The sequence below is a fragment of the Clytia hemisphaerica genome, unplaced genomic scaffold, assembly GCF_902728285.1.
Source record: "Clytia hemisphaerica strain Z4C2 unplaced genomic scaffold, Clytia hemisphaerica genome assembly, whole genome shotgun sequence".
In the NCBI taxonomy this organism is placed as follows: Eukaryota; Metazoa; Cnidaria; class Hydrozoa; order Leptothecata; family Clytiidae; genus Clytia; species Clytia hemisphaerica.
In genome coordinates, this window is record NW_027104407.1 from 202,343 (window position 1) to 216,058 (window position 13,716).

Below are 13,716 nucleotides of genomic sequence, written 5' to 3' on the forward strand. Positions count from 1 at the left end.
GTTGTTAGTCTTTGTAATGGTTAGGGCTTGAATTGTTGTATTTTTGGTTATTTCTATTTTTAGTTATTATTTGTATATCTAAAATAAAGTTATCATGTATTATTAGCAGTTGTATAAAGTATGTTGTCATCTGGGTATAACTGTGTAAATTAAAAAGCTAAAATGTAAATGTAATGTTATTTGAAATGTTACGATGCAATATCATAGTGTCCGAAAAAAAAGCAGATTAGTGCAGTCTAAATGTGCCAAAAGTCATTAACATTGTGTACAAGCATGAAACTTTGCACAATTGTAGTTTAGGGATCAAAAATGGATTTAAATCTCAGACCCAAAAAATTGGAACATGTTTGTGTATTTTACAGACCAGAACAGGTTCCCAGGCTAAAATGAATTTTCTTTTCTCCAAAGTATGTCATATTACATACCGTTGGAAAGCATTTTTCATGCTCGTTTAGAAAATGAAGAATGAAAATTTGAATTTGAAAATGAAGCCAAAAAAAGGTTTTTTGAAAAATGCAGAAAAATGACGTAATTGCCCCCTAAACTACAATTGTGCAAAGTCTCAGGAAGATAAATATCTTCTTGGGTTTTTATTAATATTGAATTCTCTTTTGCCTTCCGTAAGTGTTTTTTTGTGTATCTAAATCTGAAAGGGGGTAATTATCCGTAATATCATAATTATACTTTTTATCTCCTATTTTATATATTCAATTTCATTCTCTTTTATTGCATTCAAATTTTTCAGGAAAAAAATTAGTGTAAGTCAAATTCAAAATAGACAAAGTGTTGGTATCAAGGGTACAAATTTTGCAGTATGAAATCTTTGATTTAGCACGAGCTAAAGAAATTTCTTTTGGGAAGATCTATCAATATCAAAGTCTGCTGCAAAATTTGTACCCTTGACATTTTTAAGTAACTGAAAAAAAAACAACAACACAAAACAAAAACAAATAAAATAATACATTTTGTAGCAAAATTTGAAGATTCAAATAAGATAAAGATAGCTTGACAATTGAAATTGTTTTTAAAGAAGATATAATAAATATAATAAAAAGTAGACTATTTGTGACAAAAATTAAACATTGTTCTTGAAATATTTCAAAATTAAAGTGTCGAAATGAAAATAGACTTGAGTGAACAAAATTGAAATTTTACACAAATGAAATTCTTTCAAAAAAAATTCTTCCCAGTTTTAACATCGAAGAAAATAATGTCGTCTCCTGATTGCCCTTGTTCAGTCTTAACATTTTCTAATTTTCAACAAATCAATCATTATTTAAATTATTTTTTCTTAATTCTTGAAACAAAAAAGGATCTAATCGTTTTAAGTTTAAAAATCTTTTGCAAATTTCTTAAATATATATTTTTCTTGTGTTACCTTTAAAAAACTAATTGTCACGTGACCTTTCATCATTCTTCAACACGTGTTTCTACCAGCCAATCCACGCATGCGCATCTTAGAAATTATTCTTCAACAAGACTTATAATTCCTTGCAGAGGTCAAACAAGACCAGCATCCTCCATCCAATGGGATTAGAGTTCTAAGGAACTGAACAGAACTTCTATTCTTCCACCCTAACCGATTGAGGTCATTCATTCATCTCGTCATTCCAAAATTCCTACAACAGTCATTTCGTTATTTCTTACTGCCAGAGCTTGAACGACGATCCCAAGAACCTGAAAAAAATGATGGACATTTTGAGATTTAAGAAATCTTAGTTGACCAAGACATCCTGGATTCTTAATGTACCACCCTTCATCATTTAATCTGGCAAAAAGAGGGGGTCTAACAAATCCTGCATTACTAAAAATAGACAAAAAGAACGACAAATTTCATAAAGAACAACAAATTTCATAAAGAACGACAAAAAAGAACGACATTTTGCCGTCCACAACCCCGACCGAAAGTGACTGTACCACCCCGGATTCAATCCTCTTTGCTTATCACGGGAATTGACTACATGTGGTTTAAAAGAACGACAAATTACACATGCGTGTTATTAATACAGGAATTGCAAGACCAACCTACTGATAACGTGCTATATTATGAGAAAAAGTAAATTTAAGCTGATGCTTGGTTCCATTGATTTTCAACCTTATTTACAAAACAAAATAATTGCCATAGGCTAGATGCGAATCCTATATTTAAAACCACTTACAGTTGACTTTCTCTAATTCGATCTTCCATGGGTCAATAATTTTCTTCGAATTACAAAAAGATCCTACGTACAGAGTAACTTATACCACTTTTCAGCTGAGGGGACCAATATTTTAGTTCGAATTACAGAAAGATTCGAATTACAGAAAGATTCGAATAATAGAGGTTCGTTTGAAGATAAACCACGAAAAAACAAGAAAACGCTAGATTCACTTAGTCATCTAAAATGCGGCGATAAACTTTAAGGCATAACTTGAAGGGCGTCCGGAAAAGTATCGTTAAAAGAAAGAAGAAGAAGAAAGCAGTTGTGAATAGACCAACTTGCGATTTTTTGGCCGACAGATTCATTTTCTGGTGCCGAGGAAAACCTAGTTTTCATTTTATTTTTTTTTTCATTTCATTTAGGATTAAAGTTCGTAACTTAACACTGGTTTCAGGTCGTGACATCATGAAAATTTCGTCAGGACAACATCATAATCATGTCATGTTCATTCGAAAAATTTGTAAAAAATCCTTTTTAAATTCTTTTAATTTGTCGAATAAAAGTAAGGCCTGATCAAAATTATATAGCTCTTAAAATTACTAAATTATTGGCATTTCAATTTTTTTAACTTAGGCTGTGTGTTCAAAGAACAAGGGAGTACGAAACAACTATCTCACTAATAACCAGAACGGCCAAACGGTGACCAATCCAATACATGTTTTCTATTTAAAAGCATAAAGGTTATAAACATATGAAGGCTCAGATTTGGGCATGAAAACAATAGCTCGATTGTAATAGAACAATAGAAATTCAACCATATGCTCATACTCTGCTCAAATGAAAATAAGTGTATGATCTTAATGGTACGGGTGACACTCGACGGTTTATCAAGAGAAGACAGACTTACCATCAGAACTGGGCGAGGGTGAATTATTTTGATGTGATGATCGAGGTAGTCGATTGCCTGCCATCAGAGCTCGTATTTCTTCTTCACGACCGCTCAGCGTGTTCTGTGAAAGAGGTGATCGGGATGAAGGTGATGGTAAACGACGATTCGTCTAAAAATAAAATGTATTGAAATTAATGAAATACAAACAAAAAATTTTTCGAATGTTTTATTGAAAATTTGTTAATCTATTGCTAATTCAGATTTACACTCGTCTCAAGTAACTAGCAGACATCGTTTGCAAACAGGATAATTAATTTACATGCAGAAATTTGTATTCTCCAAAATCAATTTCGAATCCAAAAAAAGCCAAATGTTCAGATAAGCCGATTTTTAAGCATCTCGGCTCGTCAACTAAATTTCAAATCAAGGACAACAATTATTTTAAATATCTCAAGAATAGTGCATTGAATTTAATGCTTGCTTTGTAATGTACCTTTTCATAAATTACGTTGCGAGCATCACTTGCCTCGTTTTAAAATTATTGCCATGGTGATTAACTCCCAGGGAATTTTATAAAAACTACTTTCTATTCATAAACAAGCAACATGCTGAATGGACCTACCTAATGATTAACATCAGATGAAAATAAGAAAAAAGTGACAATAATTGTACAAAAATTCAGAATGGAAAAATAAAGCTTGTGTGTTGAATAATGTAAAATGGTAAAAAGGAATTTCCCTAAATACGAAAATCACTTAAACCATTCAGCCCCAAAAAACTTTTTAAGCTTTTTTTGGCCCAAATTTGGCCAAAAAAAATTTCCTTAAAAATCTGGCTCCGTCACATTTTGGGCATTGCCATTTTGCATAATTGTGCAAAAAATCAGAAAAGAATTATGAGTCAACATCGAGAAAAGCTATATTTTCTTATTTGGTTAAAGGGAATTTCCCCAAAATACGAAAATCCGTCTTTTAAGGCGAATAAGAATTTTCCAGGAAAAACCACTTCAGCCATTCTTTAGAGAATCTTGCCCTGCATCTTTGTAGAAAAAATCAGAAAAAAGTAATGACAGGATTTTACACAAAGTCCAAAAAACCCTATTTTTAGGCAGTTTTTGGCCCAAATTTGCCCAAATATATATTTTTTCGAAAATCGGGCTCCGTCACATTTTAGGCATTGCCATTTTGCATCATTGTGCAAGAAATCAGAAAAAAATAACGAGTCAACTTTGAGAAAAGCTATACTTTCTTATTTTGTTAAAGGGAATTTCCCCAAAATACGAAAATCCGTTTTTTAAGGCGAATAAGAATTTTCCAGGGAAAAACACTTCAGCCATTCTTTAGAGAATCTTGCCCTCCATCTTTGTACAAAAAATCAGAAAAAAGTAATGACAGGATTTTGCACAAAGTCCAAAAAACCCTATTTTTAGGTAGTTTTTGGCCCAAATTTGCCCAAATAAATTTTTTCTCAAAAATCGGGCTCCGTCACGTTCTGGGCATTGCCATTTTGCATCATTGTGCAAAAAATCAGAAAAAACTAATGAGTCAATCCTGAGAAAAGCTGGTAACAGACGAACGGACGAACGAACGAACGGACATGGGTTAATTTATAGGACCTCCACCGGGGCACCCGGAGGTAGGTCCAAAAATCATTTAATGTCTCAAGAGACATAATCACCATGGTAATTGTTTGAATACGAGGCAAGTGATGTTCGTAACGTAATTTATGAAAATGTCTATATCGTGTAAGATTTCACAGTCAAACTCGATGTTTAAAAAAGGGAAATTGTTACCTTTGGAGAAGTACCAACACCGTTAGATTCTACATAGTTCAATCGATCAGAACTTGAACTTGATTTCATAAGCGATGCTTCACCGTGTATGGATGAACGTTTAGCTTCCTCTCTGTAAGGTAGAGAAAGAAATTGTTGCAAATCTCAGTCAACTCTCTTTAACTCGAACCTCTATAATTCGAATCTTCCTGTAATTCGAATCGAAGCATTGGTTCCCCTCGGCTGGAATAGTGTAAAATACCCTTTAGTTCTTCTCTAATTCGAAGAAAAGTCCTAGTACCTTACATATCTAATCTTAGAGAGACAACTGTATTTGAAAAATACGGTAGAAAAGCACTCAAGAGCCTCTACTCGACATCCAGCAACATTTTCCATGTGCGTGAATTATCGTTTTAACGAAGCTGCAGGGTACATAAGGCATTAAGAGGAAAGTTACATCAAACTCTAAACAAAACACGTGAAATTCCCGTAATCAAAGTTTCTAAAAATGTCAGTACTGTTACTACTTTGAAAAACAATAGGGAAGATTTTATTCATGCCTAAAATGCTTAACCCTTAGACTCCATGAGACGCGTTTTCGCGTCCTGAAACAGCCAAAATACCAAGTCCCAAAGGTTGGGTCCCAGGTCCCTAGGACTTGATTTAAAGGGGCATAAACCGATGCTTTTTGAAAGAATATAAAATTACCTTTCCAATGGTACCAAAACGAGTGTCTAAATCAAAAGCTACAAGCTTTTACGCCATTTTGAATTTTCAAGTTTTAAAAAAAAAATCATTGAAATTTTTCAACTTTTTCAAAACTACTGCGCGCTCAAAGGGTTAAATGGAAACATACCCAGATTTTCGGATTCGTTGTCGAGATAGTGGTTCAACGCCAACAGCATTTTTCACTCTTTGACTGACACCCGATGCGCTAGTGTCCGAGTCCCTATAACCATGTCCTTTAATTATAGGTGTTTGGGCGGAGTTCATCGGAACGATGGGAATCTTCGAGGGCGAGGCCGCCCTAACTACGATAGAACCTTGTTGGCGGGATGAGTCGATATCTGAGCCGTGAGTGGCAAGGGTTGAATTTCCAGGGCGTATAATGGCGGTGTGTTGTCCGGGGCGGATAGGTTTGGCGATTTGGGGTTGTATGCGTCGATTGGCGTTGGAGCTTTTCTGCTTTAAACGTTCCACCTATGAGAGGGGAATTCTATTATTATAGACTTTAAACGATTCTATATTCTCGTGGATCATTTAAATACATAGCCTTGAACATCTTTAGGAGGAGCGTGAGGAAGTAACACCTAAATGTCTCAGTTTAATATAAACTTAATTTTGATTTTGTAAATCTTAGCCGAAACTTCGAAAAGCTTAGGTGTAGTAAGTAATTTTACTGAAATAACTGCTCATTAAATTGGCCTGCAGACAGGAAAGTTATGACACCGACTTTTGTTCACCACTTTGAACGGTACTGGGGAAAAGTCTGTTCCAGACGGCTACAGCTTCTTTACAACACTGTTCCAATCATAGGAAACCGGAAACCGCTGATTGATTGATTGATTCTCCGTCTGTATCCATTTATAAGTCCCCTATTCAGGAATCGCATAGGAAGATTGATGTTACTGTAGCATGTCATTTCAGTACTGCTTCAAGGAACTGACACCATTTCATTACTTTTTGTAAAACGTAATAGACCAGCAAAATAATCAGAACACCCTGTGGTGGGTTGGTGAAAGCTAGCCTGGTACAAGCTAGAAAAAAAGTTACCTCTTTTTGGTATCGGGAACGATCTTTCATAGCTCCATCTTTAGCATCCTTTAGAGCAACTTCCAAAGCTTTGACGCGTTCCTGAGTAGCTTTCAATCGCTTCTCGAGCTTCGGCAATTCTAATCGCAAGTCTGCGTTGTCTCTCACAAGCTAAATATTACAAATAAATCGATTGATTAATACCAAGAGTAGTTAAGGTGGAGATTTTTATAAATTCAATTCGTAAAATAAGACAAAGACATTTAATCAGTCGGTTATCCAATATAACTACTATAAAAATTTATTTTAGGTGTACTAACTTTGGCGAGCAGATACGTTTACGAGGTCGAAAAATCGCGAATTTGACAAAAAAGTCTTTTTCGCGAGCATAAAATTTCGCGAATCAAGACATGAACGAATGTGAAATTTTTAACACGAAAAAATGTCTTAGAGGGACAAATACTTTTTTCTCTTAACTTAAGCAAAAAATGTTACATCTAATTTTAGTTTAAATTTAACAGATTTTCAATCTTGTCAAGAGTTTTTCTCGAGCAAATGGGCTTAAATTCGCAAAAATCACGAAAGTTTGTACGCCTAAAGTTATTTTTTCATCTTTTTCAACTCCTCAGACCACTGAGGTTAGTTAGGCGTCTGTGAAACTAATATTAGCAAATAGCACAAATATCATAGTCCTATAAACTTGAATTCAGTAGAAAAAATATACGCTTCTGAGCTATACCTGTTTGTGCACTTTTGTGAGCTGCTCTAAGTTGTTCTCTAAAAAAGAAATCTTCTGTTTTTGTGCTTGGCTATTTACTTCACTGTCTTCCGTTTCTTCGCCCGTTATCTGAACAAAAAGAAAAGGAAAGGAAATTAAGATTTATGATGTGGCTCAATTTTAAGGGTAGCAATATAGTTTTCCCAGTTGAATTTGACTGGAATGGAGATATAAATCTTGGCCAAGTAAATAAATTTTCACCGGCTACAGCACGATGAATACGAACTATTTTTCCCAAGATGAGCCACCTTCAATATAATTATGCACTATCCAAAGGGTTGTTGATGTGTTCAACAACACTCTACTCGGCAGTTTAAACTGAAAATTAGGAAACTAGGAATTGAGATCTGGCTTGACTTAATAAAACGTACTCCAATTGTACTGATAGAAGATAGATGAGCCATCTGCAAATAATAACATAGAAATATATAATGGAAATATATGTATCCTTGATAACGTTAAGTTATCTGGTTGTTTCCATTGACGAGTTTAAAGGCAAGTTAGCTCGGCTGTCTATAGACTGAAAATGAGAGAAGCAGGGACTTGAGTCAGAGAAATATGTTTTGAAGTACAGTAGAGTCTCTTTAACTCGAACCTCTACAACTCGAATGTCTCTTTAACTCGAACGGGTCTGAGTTCCCCGTGCGGCTTCGAGTCATAGAGACTAGTCTATGAAAGTGTCATTAGGAAAAGTAACTCTACTCACAACTTTCATTCTCGATTGTAAATCCTTGACGAACATTTGACGTAATTTGTTGAGAGTGGCCAACTCCCTTGCAACAGTTTCTTCCAAATATTGTAAATCTTTTTGCGCGTGTTCTTTTTTAGTAGTCAACATTCTAAAAGTATGCGAGAAAGAAGCGGTGGAAATGGTTTGAAATATACCTTCCTGATTTCACACAACGATTTGTTGTAAACTTGTTTACTCTCGTGGTATTTATGGTTCGGGAATTGACACTTTATTGAAAAGAACACTTCCACATTTTAACGTCGATATCCTTTCATTATTCAAAGCAAAGAATAGTTCTGATGAAAAGATAGTTTGCCTTGTGGCAAATACCAAGTTAAATAAAATTTTATAGCTCGCTAGAGACAATAGGCATCATAGGCGTGGTATCGATGCTAGCTAGGTTCTGTCTTAACGAAACTACAATCATCTGGCCATATATGTATTATTCGACGATTGATTGATGCTAACAAAAATAGGACGCAAAATCCGAATACTTAGGAGAAGATATCTACCTTATCGGGGAAAACTTCGTCGGGGAAAAGTGACGAAATTTTGGCCGATTGACAAATATTTTTCCCCGACGAAAATTTTCCCCGACGAAGTTTTTCCCGATAAAGTATCTCGTTACGTCTAGCATTTTCAACAACAGTACTTACTCTAAATCCTGGTATTTGCTTTTCAGCATTGTCAATTCACTGTGTAACTTCTCGTTCTCCTCTTTGATCTGTTTCTCCTCCAGTTCTTGTCGTTGATTGATCCTGAAGAAAAGCGGTGAACGAGAAGTGATTTGAGTACACTTTATTTACAAGAACAAACTATATAAGAACATAAGGCTTTGATGGCCAAAAGTTTAAGAACATGTTAAGAACATTTTTAGGCTTAAAACTCAAAAAATTAAGAACATCCAAGACTCCAGAAATTTTGGATATTCTAATAAAAAACGTGTACAAGATCATTTAGGGAAGAGACCGCAAAGTTAAACTACTAACTAAAGGTAGTGTACCTGATCATTAAAAATGTTTTTTCATCATAATGTAAAAATATACACAGTTCTTCAAAACAAAGTTTGTTGGTTCAAATTATTTTTTAGTGGAATAGGAGCTTTTAAAAATCTTTCAAAATCTTTCATGCTTGAGGTTCGACATACATACAAACTTTTTTGATAACAACCAGTAAATTTTGGCCGAAATTCTGTTTTTATTTTTTCTCTCGCAATTTTCAGACTTGTATGTTCTTAAGATGTTCTCGATATACTTACTTTACTCACTATTTGACTCAAATTCAGCATTTTCTTAGTCATTCCTCAAATTTGAGGCAGGGATTGATCTTAAATAATTAATCTTTTTTTTTCTGGACGAAAACCACATGAGGTGAGAGGTGGTACAAAATATGAGGGCTTTAATAGAGAGACGGAGTTAATTTACTCTTTGAGTTGATTAATAGCATCACTTTGTTGTTGTATTTCATCACGAAGACCGGTCAACTGTTTGTTATGTACATCTCTATGTTGTGCCATCTGTCCTTCTAGTGTTTCCTATGGTGCAATGAAGAAAATAGGTGGGTTTTAAACATCATTTTCTACTGGTAATCCCTATCACCAACAAGATAACCAGAACTCTGAAATTCAAATTTTCTTTCGGTTTAAATCGAAAAGTGCTGAACACCCGTTCCCTTTTTCTTGAGAGTAAAGAGTTTAAGAAGACTAAGTCCAATATTATATTCCTTGCATTTATAAATTACATATTCTCACTACTATATACTACATTTTTCTTGAATTTAAAAATACAACATTTTATGGTAATAAAATAAGTTTTTCTGATTTATATAAAATGAAATATCGAGTTAAATTTCCTATAAAAATAAATAAAAATACCATACAATACAATCATACAATAACTGTTACATTATCAAAACCCTTAATATTTACTAAATACCCTCAGAGTCCTGTCTTTGACCTGTAAAAAAAGTTTGCAGAGTACTTGCAGCTAATCTAAAGGTATAGAAAAACCATCGCTTTTGAACCGTGGTTTATTTTTCAAAAGGTTCTTTTACTCCGGGATTTAAAGGGATAATAATGTCATTTAAATTATAGAATGTGATCGTATGTTCTTTATGTCATTTCATGGTATTTGATCATTCGAATCTAAAATCCTTTTCTTTTCTCATACCAGGGCACTCTCGCCTGATCAATTCATTACATTACGGAAGCCAGGACGAGAAAAATAAAAATCTTGTTTGTGTCTGAACAGCGGAGGCAAATAGCTCACGAGCTTTATTTCATTACAATGAGCAGGAAACTTTGTATCTTTGGGAACATGGAGAAAGCCAGTAAAGGAAAGATCAAACTAAGGCGATAACATTGTCTGCACAGTGAGCCCAATAATCCGCTCAAGCACGGCCAGAAATGGACGCAACACGGTCTCCACTCACCACCCTGCAAATGGGAAAAAGAGTTGGATCTAAGCTATAAGTATTAAATAAAAATGATGATGTTAATGATCTGGGATATCCCGAAATTGCAGTATAGAAATGTGTGTTTAGCTTCGAATGAAAAAAATCCATAAAAAATGGTGAGATCAACGTCAAAAATATCTATTTTATACACAGACCTTTGTGTACCCTTGACCAAGTTATATCCGCCATCTTTGATCGGGGTTTTAAGAAAAGTGGTACCCTAATGGTAGGACTACTCTACGAGGTTGAGGGTACCATTTTCAAAGATATCCGAAAAAATCATTAGGCTGGGAGCTGGGATCGAGAAAATGTCCCGGGTATATAAGTGCCATACATAGGTCAGTGATTTTACAGGACAAATAAAAATGCAGAACATCCTTGACAAGTGTCTCGGTTCACTAAAAAAACTTGGGTTTCACGTAGACAAAAAAAAAAGATAAAGAATTATGACGTAAAAATAATGAAATGAAAAATGATTAAATTTACCTTAGAAAATAAAAATGCTTTTTGAGTGAGAACTTCATTTAAAACGTGGTTGTCAAATCTGTCGTCAGCGTGTTCGTCATCAGTCAATCGTCAAAAATAGTTGGTATTAAACAGGAACAAGGAAAATTGCTGAAGCTTAACTGAAAAATCGGATCATACCAAAGAAACTAAATACTCCGTGTCACCTTGGCAACAGTAGCCAGTACCTTCCAAATAAACCAAGTTTTTTATTTGTTAGGCGGTTAAAACGCGGTTAAAAAGTCGTCTTACAGGCTATGGTAGCAGCAGCTTTTATATAATTTTTTTATAATTTTCCTCATTCAACGCCGCAAAAAATAAGAAAATTCCCGCCCACCATGAGTTTTTCAACGCATAAAAATACGATAGAACGAAGAAAAGCTGTGATGAATAAATTGTTGTAATTTTTTACCTTTATGGTTAGAGCATCCATCATTCCTTTCGCGTGTTTTTCTTCTTTGTCTTTCATCACTTCTAGTTGCATTTCCTCTGGAGTGAAAAGGAGCGAATTAGCGGTGAATGGGATTAACTTTTGATTAAATCCCGATTAGGTACCTTCAGTGGATTAATTTACGCGTGGATTTAATTTGGCGAATTGGGAATTTTGAGACACTAAAATGGATGAGAGTTACTATAAAATATACTAAAAAGGTTTGATTATTCACATAATATTCTTTTTATTAAATTTAGCGGGGATTAATTTGGCGAATGGCCGATTTTTTAACGAATTTTGTAAACAATCGCCAAATTTAATCCTCACCAAAATTAATCCACTTAAGGTATATTTTCGAACGAGAAAAGATTTCAAAACATTCGAAAAGTGACGTTTGGATCAAAGTCTTTAAGAACACAGGAAAAGGTTCACGAATAGCTAATCTGACGTTCGAACAACAGAAGTTAATCGCCAGGATTAACATTCTACACATATTATACGATGTCATCCTTAAGGTCAGGTTGTGTGTAGTATTACCTTTAGCAGTTTGGTTGGCAAGTTTTTCATTCAGACTATCGACAGCTTCTTCTAAAGTTCGTTTCTTTGCTTCAACCTCTTTCACATTCTCACCCAAAGTCTGCATCTTTGCTTCGTTCTGAAAATGCAAGACAAAAGAATTGCGTCAAATCTAAATTAGAATTACCAGAGCCTGTGACAAATAACATCATACACATTTTTATTATAAGCAACTCCAATTTTCAGGTCAGCCCTAGGGTTACTTGGCATTCTTGCTCATTTTCCAAAAAAGAATTGCTTTGACAACCCCTGATATTATACCATATTTATGCTTATTGGGTTTTAAGAACTATTGTTTGCCATAGTTAGATTATCTGGAAAGTATTTTTCTACGAGATAGTGAATTTTATTTTGGCAAATTTGAGCTCTGGAGCCTTAGCAACCTGGTTGTTGTATAAAAAGTGTGCAATGGTAAAGATAAAGTCCCTTTATTCTGATTTAGAACAGTGGAACATGAAGCAATTTTACGTTGGCTTAATGTCAGTGACATACATTGGTCTTTGTCATCAAATATTGATGATCGAATTTGAATATACCTTGAACTCATAACAAAAGCCCCACACAATATAGCCATGGGTGATAGCTCCTATATTCTATACAGAGCTAGTTTGAAAAGACTTTCGGTCCCTGAATAGTGAGACAGGGAGCTCAATTGAGGAAGGGGTTTAAACAAAAATGTCCATAATATACTACGAAAAATACCGGCACTAACGACCTAAACAAAACATAATGAATTGGATTAAAAGTAACACTGTAGTGGTTTGTAGAATAGGATTGAACTAGTCGCCAAGGGCCATCCATATAGTACGTAAGCAGTGAAGGAGGAGAGGGGGTATAGCAAAAATGTGCATTTATTATTTGGATGACATCATGTCTATTGTTGACAGAGTACAAGATGAGACTGGGTGTCAAATAGTTGGAAAGTTTTTATATGCGATGACCCCCAACTCTGAAAAGAAAAATGTCTGCTGACAAGCGACACTGATAATCTTTATAAGAAAGATAATTGATAATAACGGTTTAGGATTTCAACAATTGTTAAAAGTCATTTCAAAAATAAGGTGGGTTTTTATTGCTCTTGATGTGGGCAAACATTCGTATTATAAACCTACTGGGCACTTGAAATTCTCACATTTACATCAAGTAGGAAAAAAGCCTGTATATACTGTATCGTCTACTACTGATTAGAAAAGAAATAGCTTATCCTGGCTCGGAAATTTTTCAAAAACTTGACAAAAAAGCTGTCGTCTAGAAATCAATACCAGACTCTAACAGCTCTGAGAGTTTGGTGAGAAAATCAAAAGGAAAGCAAATTTTCAAATCATGGGAGATCTGCAGGGTAGGGTATAAGAAATTTTCAAAACGGCTGCGAACTATTTTCATGAAATGTATGATATTACTAACTTAAAAAAATGCAAGCTAGACGTAATAATATATTCACAAGATGTAAGAGAAAGCTTATAATCAATGCTAGGTTTAATTATTGACAGAAGCTGGAAAATTTAGGTTTCGTGTAGGTCATTTGAGAACGTGAACGGTTTTCTTTCATATTAAAAAAAACAACAACAGAAAACGTTGACTTAATTAATATTAAAAGAGTAAAAGAAGACAATGGCTTTCACTAACATTGTAAAACAAAAAGGAAATTCGACCTTATTTTAGAGTATTACAAGAAAAGGGCCTTAAAT

General features: G+C 34.4%; 1 protein-coding gene across 1 annotated transcript in view; it reads right to left on the reverse strand.

Annotated features, from left to right (window-relative positions):
• Positions 1 to 1,187: 1,187 nt before the first annotated feature.
• The window catches only part of LOC136820118 (kinesin heavy chain-like), a 33,899-nt gene continuing 21,370 nt past the window's right edge, over positions 1,188 to 13,716 (reverse strand). Inside the window, exons 18-28 of the mRNA XM_067076356.1 lie at positions 11,990 to 12,107; positions 11,432 to 11,508; positions 9,486 to 9,595; positions 8,718 to 8,819; positions 8,038 to 8,170; positions 7,293 to 7,400; positions 6,575 to 6,724; positions 5,658 to 6,001; positions 4,823 to 4,934; positions 3,049 to 3,199; positions 1,188 to 1,677 (exon numbers count right to left, since the gene is read on the reverse strand). Of these exons, the coding sequence (XP_066932457.1) occupies positions 1,637 to 1,677; positions 3,049 to 3,199; positions 4,823 to 4,934; positions 5,658 to 6,001; positions 6,575 to 6,724; positions 7,293 to 7,400; positions 8,038 to 8,170; positions 8,718 to 8,819; positions 9,486 to 9,595; positions 11,432 to 11,508; positions 11,990 to 12,107 (1,446 nt within the window). The 3' untranslated portion in view covers positions 1,188 to 1,636. The remainder of the gene's footprint in view (positions 1,678 to 3,048; positions 3,200 to 4,822; positions 4,935 to 5,657; positions 6,002 to 6,574; positions 6,725 to 7,292; positions 7,401 to 8,037; positions 8,171 to 8,717; positions 8,820 to 9,485; positions 9,596 to 11,431; positions 11,509 to 11,989; positions 12,108 to 13,716) is intronic.